Here is a 25,826-nt window from a genome sequence, read left to right on the forward strand (position 1 = left end):
AATCTAATTTTTCACCCCTTTATATTCGGAAACAATAATTATATTTTACCCAAAATATGTCCTCATTTGTCATTTTGCTTTTTAAGTCTGGGGCCATTGTTTCCGTCTGTATACGGGAAAAGCTCGATCGTTTCGGATAAGAAATAGCCAGGTAAGGTTATGTATATATTGCGTCTTGGAAAAATTCAATGATAAGATTTATTTTATCTCTAATATGTACTAGTTTCGTGACTATATACGTAATCAAACACGTGAACGCACGCATGACAGGTCCAGATATTGTTAATACGTATTTTTTCTAGCCGGTTATAGAGGGTATCTATACGTTCCTGACAGGTATGTTGAATCCTTTATGCAAAATATGAAATCAGGCCCTACTTCCAGTACCCAAAACCTTCCCTCCGTTGTATTCATTTGGTTTATCAGTTTATAGGTTAAAGTCTTTTACTCTGCGTGTATGCATATAGATATGACTTCATTATCAACCGATTGTAGACAACCTTCAAAAACAATACGGTATTTGATAATGTACTTGTGCATTTTGCATAAAGGATTATGGTATCGAACACCACAGTTTTTCGTATCTCTTAATTGTAACACGGCTGACCAGTACTGAGACTTAGGAAATCGATAGTTCAAGTTCATTGTGATTTTTTTTCTCGAAAATATTCTTTCTCCTTTTCTTTTAGGATTATAGCATAATCGTGACATCCATCCCCACATCGTTTGCTGTTTTGGTACTTTTGAAACATTTGGGCCCGCTGTTCAAATTCGTGTTTTAAAAGCAATGAAGGATGTTAATGAGATCAGCGAATCGCGCGAGAAAACGAGCGATTCTTTGATAGCTACGGGATTCACACGCTGTGAAATAACAGACGAATCGACTAGTCTTATAAAGAAAGATGAGAACACTTACGTTAAAGACAGGTTTGTTGAGAAGAATAATTGTCTATGTAGAAGTCAGAAAAAGTAGCCATGCCCGAATAATCAGTGAATATAACATTTTCTTACTAATATTTACATCGCCATATTCATGAACATCGTTATTTATTGATGTTTAATTTTAAGATTCAAACTATCATATTCGGTGTAGTCATTGTAGTTATTGGATGAATATCCACTTGTCTTTGTGAATAAACAGCTTCTGTTGACATGTGGTGACTAAACAGCAGAATTTCGATGCTAGCTATTTTGGGCATATAGTATTTTAAGCTGCAAGCTATTTCTGAACTTGTTTAGAAATCGATAGCTTAAATCGTGGCCAGAGATGTAAGAGATAGCAGGCTTATATTGCTTTTAGCACCTTAAAACCCTGTCGGTTAAAAGGTTCGACTATATGGCAAATTAATGAAAATGAACTAAATTCCTATTCTAGTTTATTACATTACTGAATGAAACGCGTAATACATGAAACTGTTGTATTCAAATTCAGATACAACTTGGTGTTTATCATCTTTGTGATACAAGGTTTAGCTACCATTCTTCCTTGGAATCTGTTTCTCACAGCAAAATCTGTAAGTTTGATCTTATAATGGCCTTCAAACATTTCGGGAGCAAAAATAAATGTTCATGATTATTGTAAAATCATATATTGTCTTCATCTAACACTGATTTTCTTATACTGCAGTACTATGTGGATTATAAGCTTTATCCAGCAGGCGATGCCGATTACAGATTAAACTTTTTGACCTATGCGGGCGTGGCTTCGCAGATACCAAATACCGTTCTGAACGGCTTGAATCTCTTCTCTCAAGGCCAGTCAAGGTGATCAACAGCATTAGAGCGGTGATTGATATATGCTGTTTTAAGTTAATATACGGCCTTAAATTCTATCTTATTTTCTTCAAATCATAGGTTAAACGTCAGTCATCGAATAATAATAAGCAACATCATAACGCTGCTGTTATTTGTACTCACTATAGCAATGTGTTTGATCGATTCAAGTCAATGTGAGTAACACTTTGTGATTTCTGTAGTATTAACAAGAAGATCGTAGTATTAATAAGAAGATCGTGTATCTTTCAGTATAAAAGCCTTTTTATTGGCATTTCGGATCTATCTTCTTCATAGAAAATAATCCCATGTTTGTTTCAATTCACCTGATGAATCACAAGATCCCAAATAATGGGTAGATAATTCTTGCTTTAACAGCATTGTCTATCACATTTTCAGGGCCAGGTGTATTCTTCGCAATTACCTTGATAACAATTATCATCTTTAACAGTAAGTGCTTTCAATACTAAGCAGCAAGTTTCAAACATTTGACTTGTTTCGTGATGGTAATGCATGTAGCTAAGACCACAATAAATCAACGTGCGATGAACTTTAATATTCAAACACCATCCACTGGCCTTTAATGATATGAGTGGATTCTACATTTGATTCGTTCATATTTTTGTTTAATTTCAGTGTGTTCGGGTGTATGGGCTAATTGTATATTCGGTATCGGGGCTCAGTTCCCCACGAAGTACATTAATGGTATCATAACTGGTATGGTAAGCTTTTATGTAAATTTACTGCGATTCATCCGTGCTATGGAAATGGCTTGCATTGTTGAAAAAAAATTGCCTCCCTCCATTTTCCTCATTTAGAATATCAGTGGTTTACTGTGTGCCTTGATGGTAATCGGAACAAAAGAAGGTATGTATCGATATATCGCAATAATATCCATGATATCATGGAAACCGATATAGCATAAATAAGTATTCAAAGAAGAGTGAGAATACACATATGGATACCAAATTCTAAATACATAATTTAAGTGAAAAACAAAGATCTATGCCTTAACGATACATGGAAAAAGGTTTCCTGAGAAAATACTTCATTTTCTTTTTTTAGCTGGAGACAGTGACCGGACCTCAGCTTTGTTTTATTTCATCATCGCTATGGTCATTCTTATTCTAGCTCTAGATGCTTTCCTGTCGTTCAAACAAACTGTGCGTATATATTAATCTATCCGTTACAAAATTTACAAATACAATTGTACATCTACCTTAAATACTGAACCTCCTAGGTCACTATAATTACAGAGATATTTCAGAATGGTTTACTCTGATGCAAAAATCTCCAAGGACAATCGAATACAAACATACGATAGATTACCGTATTTTATAACATTCAAAAAGGTACGTACTCAATTAGTAGATGCGTGAAGCAAATCTATTCTTTATCAAACGGTTACTTTGTAATATCAATTCTCTCTCAATTAAGATTGAAAAACAACGTAACGCCATCTGTGTCAATAATTTTGTTCTTTATTAATTGTCATACAAGTGTAAACACACATATTTCAGGTGATAATCCTCTCGTACTTATTCACCGTTTCTTGACGAAATAAACAGTATCAAGTACTTAATCAAGTGGTCTTGAATTGTAGATCTGGGTTGAATTATTTGATGTATGGCTCCACAGACTAGTATCGTTGACGGTTTATCCCGCTATTATGGTCGATGTTAAGAGACTCGATCCAAATTTCTTTATTCCTGGTATGTCTCAACATTTCGCCATAGGGCCCGCAACATTGTTCATAAAAATGCTTTCATGGGATTGTAAAAGGGGATATTTTGACATTCACTTTTTACGTTCCGATAGATTTCATGATGGATTTCTTGTTTCAGAACATTTATTTGCTGACATCAACTGTTACTTGTTAACAGGCATAACGAGAATCCTCGGAAGTATTTGTAGCTATTATGTACGAGGGGTAAGAAATGTGATATCATCGTTTCTACGTATCGATTATACTCTATAATGTAATAATAAATATGTATTCACAATATTTGCTAAATGTCGAATTCTTTAAATTTCAGCCGTCGTCAAAATATATGATATTCGTACAAGCTGGACGCTGTTTCCTGATACCGTTTTTCGTCATGTGTAACTATCGACCGGCCACCAGGGGCAGCTTGCCGGTTATTTTCAATGATTGGGTTTTCATGATTGGCTGTATCATTCACGGATTCATCAACGGTCAGATGTCTGGAACGACGATGATGAACGCTAAAAAGTACGTATAAACTACTATCCGTATTACACACGATGTGACGTGTAACGAGAATGTTTGTGGTCAAGTTGACAGTTATTTCATTTCATACGTATATTTCAGGGCTGCTGGTGATGATAAAATGATGCAGAAAACTGCTGGAATGATGGCTGCTTTCCTACAAAGTTTTGGTTTTATGTGTGGCCATTGGTTCACACTTCTAGTCACATACCTTGTAGAGAACATCTATTAATAAACAAATTATTGACCGTGTTGCGTGTTAAATTAATGCCGATTGGGCCACATGTTTTTTTTTCTAACCGACAGGGGTTGGAATTGACCCTTGGATTAATTTAGATAAAACCTCATCTTTTGCTTCATTTGTATATCACTCATATCACTGGTTCAATCACCGACATCACAATCATAGAAGAAAAACACCACAATAATTAATGATAGGGCGAAAACCGACTCAAAAGGAAGGTGCCAAATATAAACTCACGATTTTTTCAATAATATCAATTTATTTCATTTCGTCTCCATATTTACTGAGAAATAAGTACATTCAAACCTGAGGTGATGCAGGATATTATTGATATGCATTTATTGAACAAAGGAGGTTGTTTCTGTAGATTTTCTCGTGCAAAAAGAAGAACTGGTTTATTGAATGGAGCAGCCTACCAAATTTTACATCTTCCGCTGTCACCTGGGTTTATGGGAGTGCCTTCCGCACAATCAAATACGTCACCAAAATCAAAGGAATTCTTGGCTAATTGTGGTACTCTGTAAGAAAGGGCTTGTGTAGTTATTGCATGATACAGGCAGTTATTTTTTTCATTTATGATTTACATTCGAACAATGTCACAAAGCAGAGTTCATATCTTAAGACTGAAAAGAAACACTCATCTATGTTACCTGTATTTGTAGAAAGTGTGGGTGTAATAGCTGTTCATTTGCTTCACGCTTTTCTTTTCGCATAATGTCTGGAGACCATGAAACAATGTTAGTTAAATAATTTTGTTTATCAAGAATAGAATTTTAGTAAATGTAGTCAAAATTATCATCTCAGTTGATGATATTGGATGCATTGAATTTACCCGCGTTAGACCCAGGAAAAACATCTTATCGTGACTCAGCAAATCTTGGTACTTAGCCGGAATAGTTACATCATTTCCAGATTCGCTCTTCCAAGTCTTGTAAGCCTAAACAGCAGAAGATATATACTTCGATGCCCGATTTAACTACAATATGCACATAATCAAACCTAAACGAGTAAATTATATTTTGATACGAAGCTCACTATGATGGAACCAGATGTATGAATTAGGATCTCTCCTAATCGCCAATGATATTGATTACATGAAGTGTCATATCTTTATTCTAAAAACGGCATTTTGATTAGAAATAAAACACAAGCAAAATGAAATTCTAATTGACATAATGCTCTTGATAAATCTGAATCTAAAATTTAGATATAGATACCTCATATGCTGTATGTAAGCCCAAAATGTCGGCAAAGTTTTCTGGCAATGTTACGTTACCATCGAGCTGCAAGAAATTGAAATGCACAAATTTTGATGATATGAACATTTTGATATAAAATGCTTTTAACGCCCATACACTATACGTATTGACGCTTCATTGCAGCGAAATGTCATCGAATACCTATGCTTACAATCATTTGAATCTTATTGAAGTTCCCAGAAAAATGCTTAGAATGTTGAGAATCTTATTACTTTTTTTAAATATATATTATTTTTTACCTGTTATAGTTCATCTATTCGTCAGGTATATTGATAAACATGATAAAGTGGGCCTATACGGTATTGTATCTTTCTATTAGGTACGAAAACAATTTTTACTTTTAATGATAAGACATGCAATTTAGACAGATTATAATACCGGTATATCGCAACAACAGCTTAATGTTATGCGTAAACTGGCTAAAATTGAATTGCAGCGGTCCTCGACTTCAACCTACATGTTTCTGGGTCTCAATCAGAAATATCTCACTGTACTGGTCTCGGATACAGCTAACTTTGCTTTCATAGTTTGCAATTGATTCATCCGTCCACCATTTTTCTTTAATACCATTCACGTTGAAAAGTCTTCCTGAAATTTAAAGAAGTGTACAGGTCTTTGAGAAACATTGGAAACAATCACGTTCTCCAACAGTTGTATTATTGCTATACATTTCGACTTGTCAGTGATACTCATTTAGTGGGTATACACAATTGACTAGTTCTGATTTACCGTGATTGTCAAAAGCATGAGCAAATTCGTGGGCAATTGTGAATCCGAGTGATCCGAACATCAAGGACTTGGGAGAGTCTGCGTCGTAAAATGGTGTATTCAAAAACGCCGAAGCTATTCCTGCAGTTCGAAAAAACGTAATGACGTTCATGATCTTAATGAGGACAATGCTCAATAAAATGATATAGTGATTCGTTCCGTAAACAGTGATATTCCGGCTGACTAAACGTTAAGTCTTTGAGATTTTTTGATTTCTAAAAACAATGAATCTATCGTTGGTGATATCGTTGGAGTATAAAAGGAAAGAAACTCTTAATACGTACTAAAATATCTTTTCTCATAGAAGTATCTGGCAGTAGGCCATGGTTCAAAACTGAAAGAGCAATGAAAGAAGTGCTGAGGCACGGAACATAGAAGCGCGAGGTAAATCGATTTATACTGAAAGAATGGTTTATGTATCACATTTTGGACGTATCCCTCGAATAGTAGATACTTATCGTGATGATTAAAATATACGATATCTATTATACTTACTCTTCAGTCTGAAATCCACTAGACTTGCTCAAACCTTTGTTCAATTTAAGTTTTCTAATCTTGTTGAGGTCAGCCAGGAATGAATCCGTTATTTGAAACTTGAAGAAGAACGAAAAAGGTTAGCAATACAATCGTATATCCCATTAATTAAGAATACAGATGCTCACATTTGCATAGTATTCATTCACTGCATTTGATGTCCTGAGCCAATCGGGGTAGCTGACCATTGTCCCAATGATATTCACCTGTCATCAAATAGATAGTATATAGATGTATATTCTCTCAATGCAATAAAGCTTTTATATATAGGAGCCTTTTTAGGAATATCTTCTATAAGGCAAGCCATCCCAGCATTCCAAGTTATCATGAAATCATTTTCCATCTATTGCTATACGAACCTTTTGGATGACTTTTGCTTTTGTCGTCTCGTCGAGCCAATCACACGAATTCACAGCCTTTTGCATAGCCGCTTTAACTCGGGTGATTATATCATCTGTCTATTTGATACAGTAAATATGTAAGCTGCTTTGTATGTTCATGATATAACTATGATGATAGATAAAGTCATTACTTTTTTAACTTACATCTTGTATTTCTTTAGCTATAGCTGCATTGTCCTTGTATAGAGTTGAGTGCACTGGGTTAAAGTATGGACCCATGTAACTACCACAAACGCTTTCGACCTCAAACGGATTATTAATCTATGAAAAATCATACGGGAAAAAATTACTGACTGCCCGTAACACGCACAATTCTTCTGAATATGTCTTCAGTGTTCTCCACTTACAGCTCGTCTGAGCGCTTCGTATGCAGTTCGAATTGAGCCCGCAGGAAATGCCGGCGCATATTCGTACACAATTCTCATCATCATATAATTCTGCTGCCATCTTTAAAAAAAACGAAGAACATCTAGCTCAGTAGATTGGGGACAATTGCATAGGTGACAAGTAGTGTATTACCTGTTTAGTAAGAAAAAAAGGCTTTTCGTTGCGTTTACAATATAATCTGCCCCAAATACAACGACTTCGGTGTCATCGGGTATGTTTTCATTTCCGGCATATTCTTTCACGAATTTCGACCAATATTTAAAATTCGGCACTTCCTATAGATCGAACAGAAGATATCGAAAAAGTCTCGATTGTGGCAAAGCTGCAGTGATATTTCAAGAATTGAATATTCTTACTGGAGAATATTGCGAATTCATCTGACTAATTGGTACTTCTAATATGTTGTCTAAAGTTGGTTGAGGTGGTGGTAACTGCGCCTGAAATGCGTTAATTATCATATTTCTGAAGTAATCATGAAATTTCGAACGATTAGAAAAATTGAAATAATTTGGGCCTACTAATAGCAATATTCGATGCGTATGCATACAATTCGTTTTGGTGTAAGATCGGTTCGTGTCTACAGATTAGGTCTAACAGGGGACACATATTACATTAACCACCTACTATTTCTTGTTCAACGTGCAGTATTTGTCCTATCTCATTTTGTTTTGAATTTGGATCGCCTCCAAACGCGCTCACAACTGTTTTGATGAAGTTCGTGTATGCGTCTATAATGGGTTGGTCATCGGTGTTCAGCTTATTGGTTTGAAATCTTCTCCAGAAGTCGCTATCAGCATGTATCACAGACGGTACGCCGATCTAAGACATATAACAACATATGTTCAACAAGAAATCGCTACTTCCTCAAAACCTTATGAAATAAAACTAACTATTGATGCAACTCTTTTTGTAGACACAAAGAAATTAACATTACTGGAAAGAAAAATAAACTATGAAATGACGAATGTATTTAATTTGCCAAAACAATGAACCTACTACAAACTGCTTTTCATTCGAGTTTGCCAGAGGGTTGTCCCGGTAGGATATCGACAGTATGGGCCCCGACAGCGGCATAAATAGTCGTTGTATTTTCCCTGGGTGGAACATTGATTCATTGTTCCAGCTGGAACCATAAAGAATTGGCCAATGCCCAAGATCGTCCATGATATCTTTTAAAATGTTCACAGCATCAGTCTGATCGCCTTGGTTTTCTAAGAAAATACGAATATGGTCTCATGAGATATTCTTTAATTATATAGTCTGGGTTTTACGATCTGTGTAATCCCTGAAGATGTGCTTATATTACCAGCATTCAGACACGATTCTTTGAAGTCTAACATCTTTCGCGTTGGCGAATCTGTGTTGTAGTCCAATTTGTCCAATTTAGAAATCGCATCTATATTATATCAATTAATTCGATCTTTAGGTTAATTCGTATCATTCAATATATCGTAAGTGGAATGCGATTGGTGAGCGACTGACCGTTTAATCTTTTTGGTTCGGAGATCGCAAGCACTTCCTGTACTTGAAGATCGTCCTCGCTGTGTGCTGCAATCCATTTATTACATACATAGCCGTAAAAGTCGGAACATGGTTTGATTTCGGTTGAAAGTTCGCTCACAAGGCCTTCAACTAAAGATTTCGTAGAATTCTCTTTTGATATTTCACGAGCATGGCAGTAGAAAATTAGATGCATATCAAAGAAATTTTGTCGCCTTCTCCATGAAGAGCAGAGATCCCTAATCATTTTCCGAAAATTCGAACATTGTCATTTTCGCAATGGTCCGGTTATTTCATTACAACGTTTATTTAAAAAACCACCAAAGACAATGATGCAGACTGGAAATTAGGCATCGGAACATTTTTCAAATTAGGAGGCCAACCTACGAAATTTGTTTACGTTACATCAAATTACACCACTCACTACAACACCGATACTCAGCAATGAACAAACCAACATAAGTCAGAAGGCAAACGTCGTCGCCGTTACGACGCTCTTTTGAAATGTAAGAAGAATAAATCTTAAGGGGGGCAAACGTTGCCTCCTGCATCTTTCATACGGGCTAATTCGGATGTTTATGATATTGTAATTCTGGAACTACATTATATAAATTTCAAATGACAAAATTTCTACCAGCATTTTCATTGCATATTGAAAAATGAATAGCGACATTTTTTCAAGGCAATGATTCTAACATTCTAATAAACATACGAATATGTAAAAACTACGTGGTCTATGTGTTTGTTAAAAAAAATCAACTTACAGTCAAAAGGCGACACAGCGTCGATTACCAACACGGCGAAAAGTACCCCAATGAGATTCTGCATAGTGAGAGAGAATTTCTGAGAGCAGTTGACAGTTACCGGGCAGGCGAATAAATATCGTATATAGCCCACGCGTTTGAATAACGTCAAAAACATGTCTATCCTTGACAGAAAATCTATATGGTGTTACTTTTTGATTTCAACTTGACGTTTTTCACCGTTTATTTCCACCTGCGGCTTATTGTTCTTTTTCGAATTTCGCGCCATAAAGGTACATGATGAAGTATAACTAAGATTTATATAAAAGCTGCACATAAGAGATAACGGTCACTCTCTTTATACGTACGGCAAATTAAACATAGATTTATTGATTTGACTGTCCCGCTTGATAGGCAAGCAACGAGTGATAATCAGTTTTATATATTGAGTATAAAGGTAAGATTTCGATTCAGAAAAAAATGAGTTCTGCGTTTGTTTTATCGGTATACGTAAACATACCTTTTATGTATACACGTATAAAAAGAATGGCCCAAACGCGCAGATACTATAAATGCATAGCTATATATATTTACGTGTACGCGATACTCATTTCATTTCTGGATTGTTTGTTTAGTGAAGTCTAGTCTACAGGCTATAGGTTGGAATTTGAAATGTTTTGAATCACAACGTCTGACGTTCATTTGAATTGCCTTAAACGTTAATGAAATGAAAATGTAAAGCAGATTTTTGGAATCTGGACAAAATTGTTGTTTTTATACATTCTGTTCAAATGATATTGTAGTATATATTTCAATCATAGGGATTATATCTAGAATATTTCTGAAACGTTTTTGAATGACTCAAAGGATTCGAGATGGCACTGCATCGTCGATTGCGACAGATACTGAATCGGGCAGATGACGATGATGTGATAGAAGCGATATCCAGACAACATCACTTCACACACCGCAAAGCTGCCAACATTTATGAACAAATGCGGAAACTATGCATGTCCAATGGAGATTTAACGGATATTGTTCGAGAAAAATTAAACAATAGTGGAACGTTTTCCTCGGATAGTTCGAGTCCTCGGAGATCGAAAAAACGTCACCCATTCGATCAAGATCGTGTTAGTCTGGGAAGCACTGGTAACCGCAGTCGAACTTGGACATCAACTGATGACAGTTGTCCAGAAGACGACGAGGATTTTGATGTTGAAAATGGTTTCGAAGTCTTCATCGATTATGATCCAGTCTCAGAGGTACGTAGAACAAGGTATATATAATCAAGAATATATAATTGAATCGGATGCACCATTTAAGCTAATTGTATGTGAATGTAGCGAACTGTCAAGAAACACCTGTCGCGGCTGTCGTGGTTGTTTTGACAGCTCTGCAGAGCAATCGATGATTTTAACAAACGTATATCTAAAAATCGAAATATGTCATGTAGGTCCATATGTATATATCTGTATATGTAGATTGATATCTAATCTTTAATAATCAGAAGCAATAATGAACAAAAGATCTAATTTCATTTCACTTGCGGGGTATTTGGCTTCGCCTATTAAGTCTTTTTCATTCTTCGGGAAATTTGCCGCAAATGAATCAAACTCGCTGATTAAATTGTGTGTATATACTATTCATAATAGTACAAAAATACATAGATAAAACTCGTTCTTTTCGCTGTAATTCTTCTAAAACACGAAACCGTTTACCTATGATTTATATCATTCCCCACGGTATGGCGTTGATCCAAATATGGTTGACATTTTAGGTGATTAACAATTTGTTTGCACATATATATATATTCCCGAATGCTAAATAGATAAACGACAGTACTATATGGTGCCACATGTTAACTGTGAATTTATCAGAATACTGAATTTATTTATACTGAATTAACTATCTACAATATGCGGGTATACGGATTAAATATCAGTTATATTGCTGTAAGTTACCAATTAGCCTTTCAATTTCATGAATATGGTAAATCTTAGAATTAGTATCTGTTCTTGTTGTTCACCGATATCGTCTTTTTGCCAGGACGACAGCATGTTATTTTCGTTTTTAACAAGGTGGGGCGTTACCTGATTAACTCCTATAATTAACAGATAGTTCTGTGCACATTTGCTTTCACTTGTTACCCCGGAGCCTGTGACGCTAGCCTCGGTCAATTAGATACATTCGAATTCGCCTAAATGTTCCAAATTTAATCGCAGGCGAATGATTCGCCGAAGAAATTCGCCTAATCAGTCACAAGCTTTAGTTTCAAGACTGATTTTAACTGGCTGTGGAGTTAAAACAAGACTGTTGTATCTCGCAATATGTGCAACTACATGGGTGTATGTTTCTTGTACTAGGGTGGGTATAAATTCTTACGTAAAATGCGAATTTGTGTTCAGTAATAAGCGTTAGTGATCGATACAGGATTTGCGTCTGTTTACCTCATCACGTATGGATGCCGGTTATAGTATTGAAGGGTATACATAAACCTGTAAGTACGAATTCCTATCATATCTAGTGTGTTGTGCTGTCTGAGCACCTGTCGGAGGGAAAGTGAAGAATAATTTCAAGTAAAACCAGCTTACTAAAACCTCATTTCGCTTTCTGTGCTCTGTACCGTACAAAACTGTGATTTATAGGATAAAACATTGTTTCCCTGTGGTAAGTTTGACTGGATAACGAAACGTTCCATATTTCTTAAACCAAGGAGGTGCACTTCCCTGGTTTAACTACGTATGTTTTGGACAATATCTTGTTTACATTTTTGTTATCCCCGGTGGATCATAGTATGTATATATATATATATAAAGATGGAAATTTATTTAATACGGACAGATTCCATGTGAATTTTACATACAATGTATTTCATTTCGATGTTAGTTTATGTTTACGATAATATATATTATCAATCGTTGATCTTTATAAGAATGTTCATTTTTATGATTCAGCTTTTGTTAAGTGTTACTTAAAAGAATGAAATGGCAGTTGTTTAGTTCTAGTCGTACTTTAATCATTTTTGTGCAATTATACGCTAAGAAATAAATGTTCCACTCACTAAAATAGCATATATCATTGGGTAATAACCGTAACGCTAGATAAATATGGGGCTTTGGTATGTGACAGGCTTCGATCAATCTATTGATCTGGTGATTGCTTTACTATCAGATGAAGTCCATATGAACGTATTGAAAATTGCTCATAGACTGGGTTATGTTTATCCGTTTATTGATCTTTATGTAAAAACAATCATGTTATGTTATAGGATATGATCGAATAATTGTTTTCACTGCGATAGCCATTTTCTTCCCTCAATGAAAAAACATTTTCGCCCAATATACCGGAAGTCGGAACACTTTGATAAGTTTCATTGTTTCTAGAAACGGATATATCAGGTGGTACAAATCATACGTATATAATGCAGTTTGTTATGATATGCAGATATAAACACATTTTAGGGCTCGAGGCTTTGTGAGTCAACAGTTATTTAAAAAAGTATGCTTGTAACGTAATCAGATGTAAGGTTTACGTAGGGATAAGGTTCCATTCTTGTGAATGTTGCAGCTGAAATGCTTCTCGACAGCGAGTCAGGAATACAGACTACAGTTCTAAATGATTTTTAGAAAGATACCTGGATTTTGCGTACTGTATTTACTTCGATAGTTAACAGTAACCTCAAACACCCGATAATAGCCACTGTCCCGATCTATTCTTATTTCATTCGGGCTTCAATCAGCCGATTATGTAACTAATGTATGTAAGCAGAAAAGTGTGTCAAACATTGAAACATTTTTCTAATTATCTTATCATGTAGAAAAAATTATTGCGTTTCATACAATTTATCATTAGCATTAACAACTGTTATAATTAAACGCTACAATGGGTGTCTACCAAGCTGAATAAAAATTAATGCTTTCTAAAACATCGTGCAGGAGGAGCATGTGGTATTATATGATATACTGAAAATAAGCTATATTCGTTTGTTTTATAAACGCTTTTACGAATAATAAGACATATGCGCACAGTATTGTTGGTTGATAAAGAAGAAACATGTACTATAATGGCGGATACTGGATTATTTCACGAACTGTAAGTAACCACACCGACCTGCCTATACACATGATATAAGTTGATTTGAACTGGCTGTCCTGATCAAATCGTCAAAAAGCTAATAGATCATTGTAGTTGATAAGGGTTCTATTGAAACTGCTAGTTTTTGGCTTGTCATAGTGGTATTCAAAGATGTGTACTTTTAAGATATATTACGCATTTTTCCTGCATTGATAAGAAATAAACACATGAAACGCCTTTTTCCGTAGAAAAGTTACGAGGAAGATCCGAAGGTTCCTTTCATTTGTTATCGTAATTAATTTCGCGATATTTTTGTCACGAGGTCTGATATGCCTGGTTCAATGGTGCCAGCCGGATTTAGGTAACTGAACAACAGTCCGACAGGTGTTGGATTGAGATCCAGCTTTATCGAGGCCATTGCCCCCATTGGTGCAAATATATTCATGGATAAATGTTGTTTGATACACATGTAGAAGACGATATTGAACTTTTTCAACCTTATCTATCACCCTCTACTGATGTTCTACAACAAAGCTAACCGAAGTTTCGTCCAAAGTTCGTTAATACGAAACTTGTGTTGTTGCTGCAGGCTACTAGCTACAGCATACAGGATGGGTTTATATGAAGTAATGCTTCCACAGATCTGTATCATTCTTTTTCTCTTCTTCGTGTCTCAGATATTGGCGTCATTAGTTTTGTTATCTTTGGGCAGGACAAATCACTCGAGCCGTCAACGAACTTTGTGAGGTACATTTAGTATTTTATGATATATATGCAAAGGTTGTTTTCTGGAGATGGAAATTAATGTTAGGTGATTCCTATAACAATTCCTGTTTCTTAACGACCACTTACGAACGGAAGGAACTTGCAATTGGATTAATGAAAAGCAAACTGCAAATACAGTATTCTGCAGTACAAGTAGATATACACATGTAATACTTATGCAGCAGAGAATGCAGCTTATCGCGATCTAAACAATGATAATCAAATTATATAAGTTTACAAGAAATCAGGGAAGACTCCCACAACTGGCTTAATAACAGGCATAAAAGGAAGCGAAAATAAACAGTGATGGCGGCGACCGCTGGAACGCAGGTATTCTGGTCCTCAGCAAGTGAAAGAATTGGGTAGAGAAATGAGTTATTCACACATTTAGTCAGCAAGGAATGGGGAGTTGTTTACAGGTGAGGATTCTATTCAGGGCATAGGAAAGATTTATCTGGTAATAATAGTAGAGATGGAGTACCTAGAGTCACTGTAGTGTGAATAAGTATACATACTCAGCGAACTGTGGCGATGAAGGCGGTTAAAGGATTCGTTATGAACAATATTCTATGTCGGGTCAGTTTTTTTTTACTAATTCGGCTATAAAAACCGTTTTCGATAATTTAGAGTTTTGCATTTTTTCAACTCGTAAGAAGTTAGGTTCTAGTAGGGATCGTATACAGACATTCACGTTATTTGTACAGAATTGTGTTTTTTATATCATACTTGTTCAACTCGATGAAATCATCCCGAACGTAAACATGTATTTATATACTTCATTTCACCAATACATAAAACTGAATAGCCCCGGGGGAGAACTATATCGAGTGATAAAAGAGTAACTAAGACCACCACCGTCGTGGATTTAGAAAAGCTTGCATTTCTTTATTTCCCACACGGAGTCCCCTGTGATGATTTGTATCTGAAAGGACTAAAAAAGATTAAAACAGAACAATACCTGATAATATGTATATACCTAGTCTAGGTTATATTGCGGTTAAACAAATTCTGATATATGAGATATCTTCACGTATTTCTATTTCATTTCACCGTATTCGATAAAACTGATAACACTGCGCCTTTCCACAGAATAGATTTTTTTTTCTTTTTGAACTATAGAAATATCAAGACAAAAATTTCCTGGTTTATTCGAAGTCATTTCTCATGGATGAATTGTACGCTGAAGTATTTATCTAACAGTTTTCTCCCTATCGAAAACTGACATTACACTCTTCGTTATTGCTAGCTGTATCAGCTAGCGCTATTTTTAAGTTTACTCGGATGGATAATGAATACCTTGAACGTTCGATAAGTCGTACGATCAATCATGTGACTAAAAAAACAGTAACCATCTATTCCAGTGCGCTATGGTGACGGGAAAATTGTTTAAAAAGCTCGCCACACACGAGCGAAAATAGCATTTGTCCTGGCACCAAAAAATGCGCTCACCGAAGGAGCTGCGACGGGGATCATAATTAATTAAATACATTTTGACCTTGTCGAAAATACTTCGTATTTACATGATACATTTTGACGCTTCTCACACTTCATCTCGCCCGGTATGACGTCACGGGTCACGTGAGGTCGTTAGCTTGGTCGTAAATCAGCTTTGTCTTCGGTTATTTTTAGTTAGTTCCAGGCAAGGTTGGTTTCGAATCCCGAAAAACTATCAATCAACTAACAACATCGCAAGGGATTTGGCGGAAGATCTTTCCTTTGATTCATTTTCATTTGATTTATTTCGCATCGTTAAGATGTTTCCTCGATATGAGTTAATCGATCCTTTTTGTTTTTGCCAACACACAATACGCAACCAGTTAAAACAAGATTTGATAACTGGTTAGTCTCTGCTTTTCAAAATGTTGTCCTCTGTACACACTTAGCTGCTTAATGTCTTCCTTTATTAGTTCGTCCATAGTTAATTTTTTGCAGTTAGACAATCTCCAGACGGACTTCTATAAAGGTTATATTTCTATCGAAATACACGAAGAAATAATTTCTGCGTGTAAAACACCTTTACTCTGGTAGTGATATAGTGGTTAAGGGACCCAGTTTCATAGAATTTGTAACATTTCAAAACATTCCCATATTTTTTTCATCCCGCACCCAAATTATATGATTGAACACAGTTCATTTTCCGCTAAAATGTATTGAAAAATTTTGCTTCTAGCTGCAGTGTAACTATATTTCTGTTATTTTTTTGTCTTTTAGTCTTACCGTGACAAGCCCCAGGAGAGACCGAAAATGTCGGGCAGCAGTAAGTCTTCAAGTCGCAGTAACAAGCCTTTATCGCGTATGTTTGATGCTCCTCCAATTCCACAAACGCAAAGAGCATATGATGACACGGGTTACAAGTCAGATTACAGCACACTAGATCGGCTATCAGCAAAAGCCAGTGATAATGTGACTATGTCAGATATAGAAGATATGTGTCAACATAATGCGGGACTTATTGAAACGGATACTGAAACAATAACTGGGAGCCCAGAACAGCCTCGTAGAAATCAACAGGAACCTGTCACGACGTCTTGTATTTCGCCGCATGACCAGCCTGATAATCGTGTAAAAACCCAATCTTCTTATCTAACGAATCCTGCAAGTAATCAGGGTAACCGTAAGTCAAATGGACAACTGTCCCCCAACTCTAGCCGTAGGAGTAGTTCCAGTTCTTTACTGGCCAAAGTACATAAATTTGAACAGATTCAACTGGGAAAGCTACCAGCCTGTGTTCCATCTAGTGATTCTGAATATGACAACGAATTCATGAATGATCCGATAAAACCTGCTCGGGATAGTCAGCCACCACCGAGGCAAGATTCTGACTTGAAACGTCCAAAAGAATTTCCATTTTCATTGAATTTAGATCAAGAACCCGTCAAAGAACGTCCAGATAAACGGATCCGACAAACAGACTGGAGCCCTAAGACTCACGATGATCCATCATTTCGCGGACCCAGGGCATCGCCATTTCGAGATGTTCGTGACATTGGTCCGAGTCCACCTAAAGAAAGGGCGAAAACCTCAAGTAGCGCTGAAAAAAAGCAGTCATGGCTCTCTGAAGAACGCGAAAAACAATACAGGTCACCGGGGAATGTTGATAAAGGCTACAGACATGTTACACCCCCTGTTAGAGATACAGACTGCAAATCAAAGCCATTTATTCCTTCTGTACCTGATGGTGGTCACTTATCGGCCAGATCGTCTGAGGTTGTTGATTCATTTATTGCTCCAGAAGTTGCACGTAATCCATTATCTCCACCAACTTCCTCTAACTGGAAAGAAAACAAATCAAGTTCTAGGCATTCAGATGGCGGCCACTCCACTGGAAAATCAACCGTTGATTCGTTTGTTTGCCCTGAAGTTTCGAGAGATCCGGTTTCTCCCCCATTTCCAAGTGATTCACGCCATGCTAGATACACTTCCAAACATTCGGATGGTGGCCATTCAACTGGAAAATCGACTATTGATTCTTATGTAAATCCCGATATTTCCAGGGACCCTGTATCCCCTCCAGTTCCCGGAAATGCCTCCAATAAAAGAAATACTTCCAAAAAATCGGATGGTGGCCATTCTACAGGAAAATCGACCATTGATTCTTTTGTTAATGCTGAATTTGCTCGGGGCCCACCATCACCGCCTTTACCAGAAAATCTCAATTTCGACTCACTGTCTTCACGGGGAACTGTAAATTCGTCTCTTGTCTGCCCATTAGAATATCAGCAACCCATTTCTCCACCCCTTCCACCGTGTCCAATTGAACATTATGGGACGATATCATCTGACGCAACTTTAGAGCCACCGGAGGCTCCACCACCACCGGCTGAAAAACCAAAAAAGCAACGCAAAACACTGTCGTATAGAAATCGATCGAAAAGTGACTCGCGAATGCAGCCTAAAAAATCAAATGACCGTAAACACGTTCCCGGTGGCTACGAACAAAAGAATTATGAATATGATCCCCGAAGTCGTCCTAGATATCCACCTCAAAGTCAACAGTTTCGGGACGACCAAAACTTTCAACATGAGATAGATGAATTTAACGATGTTCTACGTGATCTTAGTAAATCTATGTTCAAAGACAAACGCAAGGCCCTAGAACATAGTCCACATCATCACGCTAATTTTTTTCCACCATTTAGACCTGAAGTTGATCGGTACCGACATGATCCCCGTTACGCACCGCCACCAATGCCTCCCTATCCACCGTATCCACATCATTACTATATGGACGATTACTACTATAGGCAATACTCTCCTATACCACATCACGTACCACCTCATCTCCAGTATCATCCCGGTTATTACCCACCCCATCCCCCGCATGACTGGGATTATAGAGACAGTTACCATAGAATATCACCTTACGGAGTTCCATATCCACCGCCCCCACGACCACCACCCCCTCCTGACCGAAATCCGTTCTATGAACGGGAGTACCAGCATTCCCCTCACTATGAAAATGCACCAGCTCCAAGACATTATTCTCCGTTTGAGCAACATTTTCCCTCATACCACTCTGAATATCATTCGTCATATGAGGAACTGTGTAAACGAAATAGCTATCCAGGTTACAATTATTTTGAGAAAAGTCACAACCGTTTATCGCCTAATATACCACCTGTACATTATCCCGTAGACCCCATTTACTATGACGATGTAGCCCGCCCTCAACCCCCACCCTTACCACCAAGACCAGAAAACCTATCACTACCGAATTCAAGACCTCCATACCCTTACCTAGGGATGGGTTCGCCAAAAAGAATGGGAATGAGTCCAGATATTCCTCCCCCACCTGTGCCACCACCCCCACCTGGCTGGATAGACAGGTATCCTCACCATCCATCTGCCTTCCAAGTGCCAACAGAAAGAAAAGAGGCATTCCGTGTAAGCCCTGTTCAAGAAAACCAGCCACCGAAAGTCCAAAGTTGGGAATATGGTCAACCTATCGATGAAACTTTCCCGAGACACATTACTGGCTTCGATGAAACGTGGGATGAATCGTCTGGCCAACCTTCGATAGAATCAACTACGAGCAGTTTTGATCAATATGTTCCTGGTCCACATATCGAATCAGAAACAGATACAGAAACACTGTTAGCCACTCAAGAACGTGAATCACTCATTTTGTCCCCGTTTACTGAAACCAGAATGGTTCCAAGAAAAACAAAGGCAGAAAAGAAGGAAGAACTTAAAAATCGGTGGTCTGGTAGTTACGAAAATAGTACTTTGAGTAGCACGTTGAAATCAAATGCATCAACAATGACAATCACTGATGAACGAGGGGCTAAATTCCGTAACAGCCGTTACGAACCCTATCAACCACCATCAACTGGAGCTGACCTTCCAGGCCTTGTACTGCAGCCTAAGCAAGTCAATCACCAAATTATCGATAAACCAACGTACCTTTCGACGAATGAGCCTCCTGACTGGAAGCACAAAGACACTGTCATTGCATCAAACCCTCACCTAAAACTAGATCTGAACAGTGATCCAACCCGTAATTCAACACCACCCCCTCCAAAAATAACTGACGGGGAAACACGAAGAGACATTTTAGAGGAAAAAGGCGTCATATTTGTTAAACCGCAGTATGCAAATGGGCAGTCGCCTTCATCACAACGAAAAAGGCACGATATCCCTAAAATCACAATAGTTTCGCAATCCCCATCCCCTCAACAGTCCCCTCGTGTTCTAGATACGCTGACTACCACTGTGAAGATGCGTTTGGACATTCCGCATACCGATTCTCCGGTAACACAGTCGTATTTAGATTCCAGATCATTGTCTCCAAGAAGTGAACATGAAGAAGATGATTTTGATGACTTCGATGAAGATGAATACGAAGATGAACCCGTAGTTAATCTTGATCTTATTAAAGCTGCGTTATTTGGTGAGAAAGGTGAACAGCCGAACACAAAGCCAGAGCTCCACATTAAACGCTCTGGAATTCGATCTCCGCGTCTTCACGAATCGTCTGGTCCACCCAGAAAACCGCTTTTATCGGCCGGTGCGTACATATTGGACGAAGGTCAAGACGAATATGTCATGGCCCCGGCGAAAGAGAACCGTGAAAAACACAAGGCTGAAATTCAAGATGCGTTGACCGAACTCGAGGGCTTGTATGAAAACTTAGCTCTCGATGACGATAACTTACTCGATGGTGCTAATCGTCAGGAAATCAAAGGTAATATAAAAAGTAGCCAATTGTCCGGAAGTTTAAGTCGCCTTTCAGTCGAGAATCTCCAAAAGTTTCGATCTGACAGTGATTCGCATAAACATCGAAAGTTGGATTCGCCGAGTATGGAATATACACGTCAATGGCTTCACGGCGAGAATGAACGCATCATGGCAGATGCCCCTAAAATTGATGAAAACATTCTAGATACGAGTCACAATAGCGATGATGTGTTCGCAACGTCATCGACAACGTATGTGAAGCCACCGAGACAGAGTGGCTCATACCACTCCTCATCACAAGATTCTAGTAAAGCTTTACGACGTGCCCCGTATCCCAGGAAGGTAGCCGATGATATGAGCCGCAGACGTTTACGGACAAGCAGCGTTGGTTCACCCGCTGCTGGACCGCATCAAGCGTCCATCAGCTGGTTGGCGTTATCACCCGGCATAACGCCGGCTACCTCCGTCGAGAGTATGAATCGAAGAATGATAACCCGACCTCGGTCACCGGATCCGATTTTCGATGATGTAAACTTTCGTAACATACGTAGATCACTTTCGACGTCTGGGTTGGATGAATATGAAGAGTTTAACCCGTTAGTTCTTCCATCTCCGACTACTGCTGATTATCTCAATCCGCGGGAAAATGAACCGAAAAGAGCTCGCATGCGCTCACGCCCCTTGGACGAAGCGGACAAATACCACGATGACATGGCGTATAGACGACTTCGCAAAGATGTGGAGCCAGTAGTGAGTGTTAGACAGCGATCCAAGAGTTTGGATAGATTGCCGTCAGTAGAAACGAAGAAACCGACTCCTAGAAGGCGTGGATCTGTCGGTAAAATTGCAGAAATGTTTGAAAAACAGTCGGAAACTCAATCGTCAATATTTGTTCATGCCCAAAGTCTTCCCGACCTCTCTAGTCCGAGTGTCCAATACGATCATCGTGGCGATATAATCTCCAACGAACAGCAATACGCAAAAGTCAGTGCTAAACAACGGACGAATAAACAATATATCCTTACTCCTCGTCTAGTGAAACAGAGATCTAAATACCGTCAGAAAAATAACGATGCAAGTGAGGAATCCCCCGATAGTGACCTAATGAAATCGGACGCGGCATTGAGAAAGCGTTTATGTGATATGGATAAAATGCAACATTTGGCAGCTCCGAATACTGTCAAAAACGACGAATTGTCTGATTATGACAATCTGCAACAATCAGACTCTGGAAGTTCGGGGAGTGCTATCTGTATGGTAGCTCATCCACCGATGGAACCAGAAGTATTTAACACGCGTAAGCAAAGTAAAGAAAATATCTTAGAATATTACGACGTTCACGCGCAGAGTTTCGCGAATGTCGTCGCTTATTTTGAAGAGTCCGGTAAACACGCTATAACGAGTCAAATGCCAACGAACAGCATGAGTTTGAGAAAATTCGCCTCTCACGACGACATCAATATCGATACCGACGACCACGATATTCATTTACGAATCAGGCGCAAATCCGGAAGTCCGTCGTCGGAAGAGAAAGATTCGCCGCGTACGAAATCTTTACGTGCTCGGTGCGGTTCGGATCCATGTTTGACCGAGGGAAGAACGGTCAAACCACCCCCACACAGAGGTATTAGTAGATATCGGTCTATTCTACATGTATCTGTCCAAGATCGTTGCACGTGAAATTTTATCTAAAAGGAACTATTAAAAGCAGGGCTGATATTGAAAAATCTATCCTGTGATGAAATTTCATACATACTCCAGCACGCCTCATTGATTGTACATGATGTTGCATGTTTTCTATCTTCCTCACTTCATTCAAATCGAAAAACTTGAAACGAAGTATGTACGTGTTAAATCAGAGATGAAAAAGATAGAAATCGTGGCTATCACAAAATCAGCACAATCCCACGTGATTTGAATGTGTTACTTTATACACAAAATGCAAAACGTTTAGTCAGAAAATCAGTCTTTATGATGAATTGATTTTTAATCTGTGATAATTTTTTGTAGATACATGTTTTTACCGGCGGTTATAGTTAGAATCCATTTGTGATATTCACCTCGTGTAACTAATGTATATTTGTTTTATTCGTTGCACATTACGATCTAGGGCTATGTAGATATCAAAAATTGTCTTAGAATACCACGCGAATAACAGCTTATCATACATTCGACAAACATTGACATAGCAAAGACCTGAAAATTATGACACATGGTAAAATACATGGATATTGTTTACTAGTATTTGCTACAACTATTTGGTGCCCGATTAAATTGTAAATAGACTGCTATAGTGAAAAACTGCTGTTGCTCGCAGGAAGGTGTGGCAAATCGCCAGAATATGATTGCAAGTTTATGTTTAGTCTATAGAAAATTGGTGTATCAATGTAGGAATTCTTATAGAGTTACAGTAGTTCTTTATAACGTTATATAACTGCCTAAAAAATGTAATATCTACAGTACGTGTCTATTTCGGACCTAATCAAAACAGTTCCAGTTTCTTACAATAACGAATGAGACCGAAACTATTCTGAGTCAAATTATATTTTCATGAATTCTATTCGTCTTCACAACCCGCTACCCTTTCCTTTCCAACATTTCATTTTATTTTCATGATAGTTTTCTAGTTGTAACCATTGTTGATAGAAGATATTAGTGATCTTACTGAGAGTTATTTTCAGTACATTATATTCATGAATCAACAGCTGCTGCGTTATACAGCTGATGTCGTTCTGAAAAAGATTCTTCGAAACTCCTTAAGCGAAATAGGCAAAAGTATCATAGTCATACTTTTGGTCTATATTCCTTTCTAAGATTCTTCGAATAAGTAGTTATAATAGTTTTATTTCATGTAGAATAACTTTCTTTTATTTCTTGCACATTTCGTTTTCGTCTTTTTTACAGAACCTTCCCCCTCGAGTGACTCTGAATGTAGTAGTACAATGTAGTTGGTAGTACATGTACATATATGGGGAAGGTATTTCTATCATTTTCATTTAAGCATGTTATTCTTATCAAATATCCCCATCTATCCCATGCTTCAATTGATTTTCTGGGATGGTTTCATTAATGCACGCTTATTTTTTCTTATTTGATTACTTTTTATAAATATAAAATCATAATCATTCTTGCCGGCGAAGATATACCAATATCATTCTGTTAAAATTTTGCTTGCTTGCGGGGCATGTATAAAGCTGCTTATGGATTTTCTTTCTTTGCTTCTTCAGACATGATTTTTCGCGTGTTCTCAGTTACAACATGCTTTTGTTCATTTCGGCACTGAACACGCTGAAAATCCTAGCTATGTGCACTGTTTAGGTTTTTCATATTGCTTTCTTTTGGCATCAGCTGCTTAGATTTTCCATTACAAATTAGAGCCTTTACGTGATGGAAACTTTATAATGGACTGCTTGCATCTTTTTTGAAACTGTCACTTCTAGATCGTTTCTTACGATTTACTTGTAGGTATTGAAAAATGGTCTGAAATTGTAGTGTGAGGTGGCAGAGCAGTAACGAAATGTAAACAATTATTCGGTTACATAATTTTATGATTGAATATAATTGGTGACTATATTCTTAAATTTCGAGATGTTCATTATATTTAATGTTGCTATGCAATGAATAAGTTGTTGGTGCTATTCTAACAGGACTGATAAAGTCTTGGTCATATTGTATATTAATAATGAAATTTTGCATTATTTTGTTATTGTTATTTATACATTGTGAGTAGCCTCCTGTGAGACGTACGAAAGACACTTCAGAATAATTTGAAATACGAGAGTATTTTGGCAAATTAATTATAAATCTATTTAACTCATCTGCTGACAGGAATTAATATTGATTAACTGGTATTTTGAGCACAATTTTCGTTCCGCTGAAAGATGATTTTATAAGGAAAATACCTAGAAACATCCTGCTGATTTTTTTTAATCGCCGGAATCAATTCCGACTGATGGTGCCACCAGCGACGATTCAAGTAACTAATAGACTTGATCAGTTCCTCTGGGAAATAATTGAAAATAAAATTGTCAGCTAGTTTCACATGATATGATATATTTGCAGCGCTTCACTACTGTAGTTTTGTTACCAATTGAGATTATGTTTATATATACAATGCGCTTGCGAAGAGTTTTACACGAATTTTGTTGTTTTATTGATACGATATTCTGTATAATAAATTTGTAGTAGACGGTTTAAACTACGAGTTTTCTTCAGGTCTTCTAACACGATTTCGCTTAACGACAGATCCTACTAATTTGCTGCTCAAAAATAAATCAACCCCATTCTTGCGTGAAAGACAGCAGACTGCTGGTTCGAGCACGGATATCGTCGTTTTTGGAACGCTAATCCGAATAAGTTGATATGATATTATGACAAGTATTGAAATATACACGCTGAAATATTTTCCAATAAATGCGATCAGTTTTAAATTCGAAAGTGCAACGACCAGAATTTTGATACGAACCCTTTCAATCTCATATGATATATCTTTGTAGCTGCATTTTCAAACACACGTTCACTTTTCTGTATGAATAGGCAAATGATCTTCATGTTACGAATTCTTTTAGGGATCATGGGCTGTGCTTCTATTTGTTCCCAGCAGAAACATAATCTTATACACAGAATGGATTATCCGAATTATCCTGTGAATATGAATTCAGAAATATTTGCAGAACAATCCTGGTGATAGATTTGGAAATAAGACACAAATAAACTTGTTCAGATTTAAGCGAAAAATACATATATTTTTATTTTCGAAATATCATTATCATGCTTTGACATACTAATCTCTACTGAATACCGCCCCTGTTCTAGATAGGAAATACACTTAAAATACACAATTACGTGAGCGATTTATATAAAGAGAAACATACATTTGTATATACATTGAATGTAGATCTTTCTTCTCGCTAGACGGCAAACATAAAACAGACGTTTGATATTTTCATGATTATATAGAATATCTACTGC

General features: G+C 37.3%; 3 protein-coding genes across 9 annotated transcripts; 2 read left to right on the forward strand and 1 right to left on the reverse strand.

Moving 5' to 3' along the window:
* The first annotated feature begins 240 nt into the window (after positions 1 to 240).
* LOC141910245 (equilibrative nucleoside transporter 3-like) lies at positions 241 to 4,687 on the forward strand. 5 transcript variants are annotated; one of them, XM_074800991.1, is made up of 15 exons: positions 303 to 336; positions 427 to 516; positions 690 to 927; positions 1,433 to 1,514; positions 1,628 to 1,764; positions 1,855 to 1,949; positions 2,173 to 2,223; positions 2,410 to 2,495; positions 2,592 to 2,640; positions 2,839 to 2,936; positions 3,030 to 3,125; positions 3,377 to 3,485; positions 3,618 to 3,703; positions 3,810 to 4,006; positions 4,106 to 4,687. In XM_074800991.1, exons 3-15 carry the CDS (start codon positions 788 to 790, stop codon positions 4,233 to 4,235), a joined length of 1,356 nt encoding a protein of 451 aa, XP_074657092.1. In that variant the 5' UTR covers positions 303 to 336; positions 427 to 516; positions 690 to 787; the 3' UTR covers positions 4,236 to 4,687. The 5 variants fall into 5 exon arrangements, with proteins under 5 accessions (XP_074657088.1, XP_074657082.1, XP_074657075.1 ...); XM_074800987.1 differs by having other exon boundaries at positions 241 to 609; XM_074800981.1 differs by having other exon boundaries at positions 241 to 593.
* On the reverse strand, positions 4,571 to 8,936 carry LOC141915523 (neprilysin-1-like). Its single transcript, XM_074807090.1, has 16 exons — positions 8,868 to 8,936; positions 8,221 to 8,415; positions 7,953 to 8,033; positions 7,729 to 7,871; positions 7,557 to 7,656; positions 7,354 to 7,470; positions 7,168 to 7,266; positions 6,937 to 7,014; positions 6,770 to 6,867; positions 6,559 to 6,608; positions 6,236 to 6,355; positions 5,964 to 6,094; positions 5,465 to 5,530; positions 5,080 to 5,184; positions 4,898 to 4,965; positions 4,571 to 4,765 (listed from the first exon to the last, which is right to left on the reverse strand). The coding sequence occupies exons 1-16, from the start codon at positions 8,934 to 8,936 to the stop codon at positions 4,660 to 4,662; spliced, it is 1,626 nt and encodes a 541-aa protein (XP_074663191.1). The 3' UTR covers positions 4,571 to 4,659.
* Positions 8,937 to 10,611: 1,675 nt separating this feature from the next.
* LOC141908062 (uncharacterized) lies at positions 10,612 to 25,043 on the forward strand. 3 transcript variants are annotated; one of them, XM_074797868.1, is made up of 4 exons: positions 10,612 to 11,101; positions 16,890 to 22,479; positions 23,760 to 23,832; positions 24,321 to 25,043. In XM_074797868.1, exons 1-3 carry the CDS (start codon positions 10,715 to 10,717, stop codon positions 23,801 to 23,803), a joined length of 6,021 nt encoding a protein of 2,006 aa, XP_074653969.1. In that variant the 5' UTR covers positions 10,612 to 10,714; the 3' UTR covers positions 23,804 to 23,832; positions 24,321 to 25,043. The 3 variants fall into 3 exon arrangements, with proteins under 3 accessions (XP_074653969.1, XP_074653977.1, XP_074653986.1); XM_074797885.1 differs by lacking the exon at positions 10,612 to 11,101 and adding an exon at positions 11,701 to 11,791; XM_074797876.1 differs by lacking the exon at positions 23,760 to 23,832.
* Positions 25,044 to 25,826: the final 783 nt, after the last annotated feature.

Source organism: Tubulanus polymorphus, chromosome 1, assembly GCF_964204645.1.
Source record: "Tubulanus polymorphus chromosome 1, tnTubPoly1.2, whole genome shotgun sequence".
In the NCBI taxonomy this organism is placed as follows: Eukaryota; Metazoa; Nemertea; class Palaeonemertea; order Tubulaniformes; family Tubulanidae; genus Tubulanus; species Tubulanus polymorphus.

Excerpts from the sequence above, each read along its gene's own strand:
- LOC141910245 (XM_074800987.1), top strand. The coding sequence starts at position 788 with ATGAAGGATGTTAATGAGATCAGCGAATCGCGCGAGAAAACGAGCGAT. Across the intron at positions 2,224-2,409 it reads AACAATTATCATCTTTAACA|TGTGTTCGGGTGTATGGGCT; the intron begins GTAAGTGCTTTC and ends GTTTAATTTCAG. Across the intron at positions 4,007-4,105 it reads ACGATGATGAACGCTAAAAA|GGCTGCTGGTGATGATAAAA; the intron begins GTACGTATAAAC and ends CGTATATTTCAG.
- LOC141915523 (XM_074807090.1), bottom strand. The coding sequence starts at position 8,936 with ATGTTAGACTTCAAAGAATCGTGTCTGAATGCTGGTAATATAAGCACA. Across the intron at positions 8,416-8,867 it reads CTTCAGGGATTACACAGATC|ATCGGCGTACCGTCTGTGAT; the intron begins GTAAAACCCAGA and ends TATATGTCTTAG. Across the intron at positions 8,034-8,220 it reads TGCACGTTGAACAAGAAATA|GCGCAGTTACCACCACCTCA; the intron begins GTAGGTGGTTAA and ends AACGCATTTCAG.
- LOC141908062 (XM_074797868.1), top strand. The coding sequence starts at position 10,715 with ATGGCACTGCATCGTCGATTGCGACAGATACTGAATCGGGCAGATGAC. Across the intron at positions 11,102-16,889 it reads ATTATGATCCAGTCTCAGAG|TCTTACCGTGACAAGCCCCA; the intron begins GTACGTAGAACA and ends TTTGTCTTTTAG. Across the intron at positions 22,480-23,759 it reads CAAACCACCCCCACACAGAG|AACCTTCCCCCTCGAGTGAC; the intron begins GTATTAGTAGAT and ends TCTTTTTTACAG.